This window comes from Cinclus cinclus, chromosome 12 (assembly GCF_963662255.1).
Source record: "Cinclus cinclus chromosome 12, bCinCin1.1, whole genome shotgun sequence".
Taxonomy (NCBI): Eukaryota; Metazoa; Chordata; class Aves; order Passeriformes; family Cinclidae; genus Cinclus; species Cinclus cinclus.
The window spans coordinates 17864887-17872740 of NC_085057.1; the positions used below are offsets into that span (position 1 = coordinate 17864887).

The 7854-nt window shown below is 39.1% G+C and overlaps 1 protein-coding gene across 2 annotated transcripts in view; it reads left to right on the forward strand.

The window, feature by feature from the left end:
• The window catches only part of BICD2 (BICD cargo adaptor 2), a 48114-nt gene extending 40587 nt beyond the window's left edge, over positions 1–7527 (forward strand). The window contains exons 7-8 of one of the 2 annotated variants that reach the window (XM_062500560.1): positions 2181–2391; positions 5518–7527. In XM_062500560.1, the coding sequence (XP_062356544.1) occupies positions 2181–2391; positions 5518–5523 (217 nt within the window). In that variant the 3' untranslated portion in view covers positions 5524–7527. Of the gene's footprint in view, positions 1–2180; positions 2547–5517 lie in introns of those variants that run through there. The other variant, XM_062500559.1, reaches the window with a different exon arrangement.
• Positions 7528–7854: the final 327 nt, after the last annotated feature.

Genomic DNA, 7854 nt, shown 5'->3' on the forward strand with positions numbered 1-7854 from the left:
GCTACATTAACTTAGTGTTCCTTATGAAAACATGGATATTTTTTGATTCACAAGAAGTTGGAAAAAGGGCAGGAGGGAACCTCCCTGTATTTTTACATAGCCCACATCTTTTGGGAGGATAGTACTAAGCATGAAACAAGGAGAACAGGGACAAGTCACTCCAGTGCCAGATCATATTTTGCTGAAGCAATCACATTCCAGTCCTCAAGGAATTGATAATGCTATTCTGGACATCTTCCTGGTTTGCGATAGTGGAGCTTGGGAGGAATCAAGTTCGAGGTGTGCACAGAAAAGAAAGCAGAAAGGTCACTTCTGATATAACCAGACCTTGCTTTCACCTCAAATATCATGAGCGTGTTTGAAAGCTGGGGCTAAACCCCACAGCCTCTCTGACCTCCCAGAAATCTTTAGCCTTTTTCTTGCTCCCACCCCCAGGGGAAGAAAACACCTCTGACACTCTGGAGCAGCAGGGCACAGGGTCTGTAGGATGCTGGGAGCTGTTCAATTTTGTGACCACATCCCCGTTCTGGAGCTGGTGATGCAGTCCCTCAGAGGGGAGGACTCTTACGCTTTCAAGATTATTTGAGTCTTTTCAGACTTCCTAGGGCTGTTTCAATCTCTGTTCATCTCTAAAGCTAAAATGGGTTAATGGGACAATCTGGCCCTGAGTCTGGCTACCACTCCCTGGAGTGTAGCAGTTGGTGTAGGTCCATCTGACCACACTGAGAAGGGCAGGTGTTGGTGTTTCAACAAGTTTCAGGTTCCTGTTTTTTGTTGTTTTGTTTTGGTTTGGTTTTTTTTTTTGTTTTTGTTTTCCTTTTAAGGAAAGATCTCTCACGTTTTGGTTCCTCCTGGGCTGCACAGTGTGGGAAAGTCTGTGAGGAACTCTGGAGCAGGATGCCCAGAGATGCTAGGGGACAGATTCCTACGCATGTGGGAGCCCCAAATTCACCCAAACTTCCTGGTCCATAAAGCTGCAGTGCAGTTATATTTCATGCAGTTTTGTATTTCTGAGTTACTGTTTAATCTCTCTATGTATTCAAAAATAAAAATCTGGTTTTTTCTTTTTCTTATTTCTATTCCCAAACAAATATAATTAGGAATATAGGCCTAATCTTGCTATTTAAAGTCAGAGAGAGTAGAATTCGGGGCTTGATAGTATAAGTGCCTCTGATGAATCTGCATATCAATGTGTTTTTGTTTTGTGGTGGCTTTTTTCCCAGTCTGCTTTATGTTACCTAATGATAAATTTCCCATGAAGTCAGGGGCTTTTCCATTTCAAAATTTAAAGGAACTTCACTGCTGATATTCTTGCTTTTATGAAGAAGATGTATTTTGCAGATGGTAAATTCTAGCTGGTACCTATGAATATTTACTTTTCTATCCATATGCATAAATGTTGTCTCTGTGCAGTAAATATGCACCTACATGTAGACTTTAATTTTTTAAGTTGTTCATGGTGCAAGTTAAGCAGCTTCCAGGCTCAGTGACAATATCTGTAGATGGAACACCTTGAGGCATTCAGACAGCTTTACCACAGCCTTCTGACTTACTCAGTTCCTTTAATTGTTTTAAAATCGATTTTGATGGTGAGAACATTAAAACATTAAATAAAACATTAAACTTTCTTCCTATTGAGGAGATACCCACTATTTATAGCATAATCAGAGTAGATTAAAGTAGAATTCTGAAAGATGCTTGTTTTTAATAGTGCTGTTCAGTCCCCAGTGGAGATTTGTTACTTGGACTTTGTGTCAAGTAACAAATGGCGCAGTTCAGGTGGCCATTTCACAACGCTTGTGTTGCTGCCCTCAGACCCTTTCCAGCCTGAAGCTTAGAACCACTGTGGGCTCTGTAGGCAGAGACAAAGTAGTATGACTGCATGAGGTCTACTTGCTATGGGAGGACATCTCACTGACATTCAGACACGAATACAGTTGCATCGGGCTCCACCCTTCTGCTCTCCAAGGAGGCTGTTAATTATACACCATGGGATTTTAAGAGCCCCAGTGAGAAGTAGTTGTGGTTTTCTACAAGTTTAGTTGAAGTTCTTGTTTAAAGAGTGTGTGTGTTAGCAGCTACAAAGCTATTACTGCTTTATAGGCTGGACACAAGGGCTTAAATTGGAAGGTGTTTATAATGGAACCCGGATTGCTACAGATTGATGTATTTCGTTGCAGATGTGATGAGTATGTCACACAGCTGGATGAAATGCAGCGGCAACTTGCAGCAGCTGAGGATGAGAAGAAGACTCTGAACTCCTTGCTTCGGATGGCTATCCAACAGAAACTGGCCTTGACTCAGCGCCTGGAACATTTGGAACTGGACCACGAGCAGTCCAAAAGGGCACGCACAAAGTCTGCTTCCAAAGCCAAGGGCAGTAACCCCAGTGTAAGTCAAATTCGGTCCTGTGGAGACAGGTCTGAAGGATCTGTCCTGAGCAGCCAGGTGTTTTGTAGTGAGAAATATAAAATCTATTGTGACTAGGACACATGTCTAGAAAAACCATATTCTGCATCTTTTTTTATGCTGTAACTGCCAGTGTAAATCCCCACTATCTAATGTCACAGTGAGTTGACTTGTACTAGTATGTTGTTGAACCAGGTAATACAGATTGTATTATGGTGTTCTTAACTAATGCATAAGTATGGGGATGCTATTAACAAGTTAATAGTGGAAAACAATTAGCTTTTTCCACAATTAACATGTCTGGGATTTGCTATTTATGGTAAGTGTTAAGAGTACGCCTGATAAAGTATATATCTGGTGTTACTTACTGTAGTTTGTATATCACTAATGTGATCCTTTCTCCAGGGTTGCAGTATACTTCAGTAAATGCTTTCATAGGCAGAAAGAGAGAACCTTCCTTGTTACAGTGGCTTAAGTGGTGAAAAGCAAAGGTTAAAATTAGAGCTATGTCTTGGGAATGCAGAGCATTTGGAAACTGGAATCAAACTTAATTTGCCTGTTGTAGTAGATGTTAAATACTTGCTGTTAGATTACCACTAGCCAAAGTTCTAAAGCTTTTATAGGCCATTAAAAGCTAGACAAAAACTTGGTACATTATTTACGCTCTGCGTCCCTCTCTTCAGAGGGATAATCAGAAGAAACTTGCACATTTATATTAAAAATATGCAATATTAACTCCATCTTATACAAAATTTAAAATGTCAAGAATTCGGATTCTGCTTGGCAGACAGTTCCTCTATAAGAAGTTATGTTCTGAAAGGATCTGTGTGGTCTTATGTTGCTCCTTGCAAGGATAACACTTTGGAAAGAACCCATCTGAGATACCCTTTACAGGAAAGTAGCCACACAATATGTATGTGCAGAATTAATGTGACTGTGGTCTAGCATTATTGGTCACAAACAATTTTTCTCAGCTCTCAGTATTAACCTAAATAGGTAGTATTTCAGAGCTCTGATCACTTTTTTAAGTACACAGAAGATAGTGTGTTCCATATGCAAGCCATGTGTTTCATAGGGCTCTACATTAGAGGCACAGGAAATTGATCCAGATCATCCAGCTAATAATGATTTATGAAGTAGCTTAGTGCACATTCTAATCTTTAAAAACAAATAAACCTTTGTCTGATATTGAACTTTCAAGGGGCCTTTTTACCCACTTAATTACAATACGTTTGATAGTATAAAAGTGTACTTTCTAATTGGTGCCTACATAAGAGAAAAAGACTGAAAATGTTGCTTCTAAAATTGTGGAAAATTTGTGGAGCACTGAAAGGCACAGTTCCTTGTTTAACCTGGAGTTTGAAGTGCCTAGCCTCAGACTTTATTTAGTGTAAAGCCCTGCTCATTTTGTACTCTTACAAATACTTTTGTATACCTGTAGTGTTATTAAAAGACAGGCAAGCCTTTGCCATGAGTGCTCGATAACGTGGTTCCCAAAGCAGTTCTAGCCCTGTGCTGAGGCTGTGCTCCCCCGTCCCTGTGGATGCTCACAGCTTGCTCCGTGCGTTACCCGTGCGCGCACGAGAGAGATCCCACTGCTAACAGAAGTTAGTAAGAGCATGGCTGGTGTTCCCACTGGAACATGGAAACCATAGGAGATTGATTTTGGCTTCCCAGATATTTTTAGGCATGCTGGGGGGAAGTCTTCTGAATTATTACAGTGAGATTTTAAGCAAATGGAACTTTGCTGTAAAGCTGGGAACCATGGAAATGCTGCAGCCCGGAGCCAGAATTGCATTTATTGATCTTGAGAGCAAGGAAAAAAACCCTCAAGTGATTCAATTCTAATGCGTTTCTAAAGCATGACTGCTTGGGGTTTAAACAAATTTCACTTCTGCTTTTATAATCTAGGCCCTGTGTGTCTAGAAAATACTGAATTCTCCTGAATTTGAGCTTTAATATTGCTAAATAGCAGGCTTGATATTTTAGAAGAGACATCTTTTATAATTTTCAATCCTGCTTTTCTTTTTGCTGCACAATCTTCCAAAAGGCCTTTATTCTTCTCATTCCTTTGTTAAGTACAATTTAAAAACACATGGTGAAAGCAGGTTTTTGAGTGCTAACTTTCTCTACTCTAATAGACTCAGTAACAATTCTGCTTCCACCATAGTTGGGAGCTTCAACACAATTTTCACTGCTTCCCTGTCTCTAGGGACAGTACTTCAGCGAAATACTTATGGCTAAAAGGTAAACTGGAGAAACTAATTGAATGCATTGTTAGTTTTTTTTCCAAATTAGTTGGAATTTTCTGTATTAATCTGGTGTTACCAGACAGTGACTATTGCTTTCAGGCTTGGCTCATTCTTTCATTTGTGAGTATGAGCAATTTTGCTATTAGCCCAATAGCCTTAGTGATCATTTCCATCTTCAGTCATTTCTGAAAATACTTTAAAAATCCTAAGAGCCAGCCTGACTCCTGTTTGAGTCTATCACTGTTACAATTTATCCTTTCAGAAAAAGAACTGAGGAATGGTGTAAAGTGTCTTGATCCTGCCGTTTGTATTTTTGGGTAACATTTAAGACTGAGTCTTTTAATTTCTGATTAACAATTTCTTGGTGTTCATTTGCTGTAAGTCTTTAATATTAGTCTCAATGGGTTGGGGTAAAGCATGGAAAATTCCTTAAGCCATCACCTACCTCTGCAAGCAGGCTCTTCTGATTGATTCTCTGCATAGGCCTGCATGATATATTGACCTGCATGTTTCTGGAGAACCTAAAGCTTCACTGCAAGCTTTCAAAAAAATGAAAACATTTCTTGCACACTTACTGCTTTTAACTTATGCTTGAAGAGCAAAGCTTTATTCAGTACTTGTAAGAATCCTTCTTTCTGCAAAGCTGTTGCTTCCAGGCTGAGCCCACAAAGCCTCGTTCACCCAGCAGGAAGGCATCTGCGAGCTGGAGTGGCTGCTGTTTCCCCAGCCAGCTAACAGACCCTCAGCCAACTAACCTGCCTGTGCAGCACATGGATGGGGTTACATTTTCAGTTGATTGAGAAATAAACACTGATTTTTTTCTTTCCTAATGCTATTTTATTTTTCCGTTTTTCAGCTGTAGAGTAGTCCCTGGAGAAGGCCTTTCCAACAGTGCAACAGCATTTCTTAGCCCTCCTGACTCTGGTTCAAAGTGGTAGACCATTGCACACAGAATGGAAACCACTGACCTGATCCTAGCTTTTGAAAACACCTTTTCCTATATACTACCTGAAACCTTCCCTTTCTGCCTGAAGCTATAAAACAAACAAGCTTTACCTATAAGTGCTACTGCAGTAAGAAACCTTACAAGTGCTGAAGAAACCTACTTCAAATGTAATGCTCACCATATTAGTCTGTGCTCTCCTAGAAACGTTGGATGGGGGAATTTACTTCTTTGCAGATGCTAATTTTTTACCTGATTGCTAAACCTGTGCACTTTTGATATTTTTCTTTAGCTTCTTTAATTCCTTATGTATAAGAGTTTATATAAATGCAGTGGTTTGTGCTCATAGTCTCTCTCCAATTTGAAACTTGTGACTTATGACTTATATATCAGCATGTGGCAGAGATTTTGGTGGGGGATTGTGATTAGAAAAGTGTTTCAGCAAAAAGCAGGAGCTCTGCTAAACTATGTGCTGTGCTTCAGCATCTTTTTTTTATTAAAATGTTATGCTTTATATGTTTAAATCACTGATTTTTTTTTTAAACTGCCATGTTCATTAAGAAATCCAGGGTATTCAAATTCTGGGGTTTTTTTCATATTGTATTATTATTCTTAGGAATAGTTCAATGTAACAAGAAGAAAACTTGACTTTGCTCTGGTTAAAACAGTAATAGGCACTTGAAAGATATTAAATAAGTAGTATTACATATAAATTCCAGAATTCCTGGGTTTTAGGAAGGTGAAGTATTATCGATTAACAGAATTTTATACAACTATACCAGTTAAATTCCAAATTGGAATTGTTTTGTTACTTTTTCATTTTATTGTGCCAAATTATGGTACATTTAGAAGGAAAAATTCTAAAGTGGTCAGTGATAGGGTGTTATCTGTCAGCGCCTTTCTGTCACTCATTATTGCCAGTAGTGCCTTTGATCATTTGAAGGGAGCTTAGAGCAGTGTAGACTAAGTCCTGTCACTTAGGAATAGAATGGCTGGTTTGGAATTTGTTAAAGATGTGGAGCAATAAGTGCAAAGTGAAGTCCCATTTCGCACATTTTTAATGGTATGCTTACTATAGAGTTTATATATTCAAGAAATTGTAAAAAATTCTGTTAGTCAATGATATTTCATCATGCACATCCTTGCAAATTCAAGGGTATAGAGGGGAAAAAAAAATCAAAATCACAACCTGAACAATCCTGACTACTCTTTGGGAACCAAATGGACTCATGTTGAGCAGATGAGCAGTGTATGACCACATTTATGGTATCAGTTGGGGAATGTGTCAGGAATGTCACTGTCTGTGGGCAGTGGGGGGCAGGAGCCACGGCTCTGTGTGCAGGTGTGAACCGCAGCGCATCGGGATCTCTTGTGCATGTTGTCTCTAATTGTCATTTCAGCAAACAGAAACAGAAGTGCATCAACAAGCCATGCCAGGTTCTCAATGGTTTGGTGAGGCTCATGTGGATGATTAAATTGGTACTTGCTGGAGGGGAGCCTTCCCACTTCTCAATAAAAGTACAAATTGAACTGATATTGACAGCGCAGTAAAGATTTCTGTTTGCTGGAAAAAGCATTATTATTCCTAGACATGGGGACTTATACTTCCATCTTCTGTTACACTATTGATTCATAAGAAATATTATTGCATTTAAAATTACTACATTTGTATGTGGGTATTTATTTGAAATTATGTCTAAGTACTGTATTATGTTCTATGTGCATTACCTTTTAGTGGTGGGTTGGTCTCCATTTAACGTCCTGTGCATGTATTCTTGCTAAGTAACCTTTACACAGATCTGGAAAACAAAAAAGTTAAACTTCTAACTGTGTGTTAATTGGATAACCTTAGGAGGAGGGGTGGAGGTCAAAACACTGCTTCCAGATTAATAAAATAGTTTTTAATCTAGGAAAGCAATGTGCCTGTGTAAAGGTACTCTCGTTGGCAGGAGCAATAAAAGAGAAAAGGACTTCTGTGTTTGGCCTGTTGGTTTTGTGGTTTAAGAAGGTGCTGGTTAAGTGGTCTGCTGAAAAGATTTTCAGCTGGGGGCCAAATAAATACTAATTTTTTTGTGAAAGAAACTGAATATGTCACATGAAGTTTTCTGCAGAGCTAGAAAATTAATTATTTGTGCTCACATTCAGGGAACACCATCCTGTCCTATCCCATGATACCTTCATGGATTAGTTTTGGCCTGGATCAGACTGGTTTAATGTGTGTTGCTGAATAGCCTTGCAGACACTTGTCCT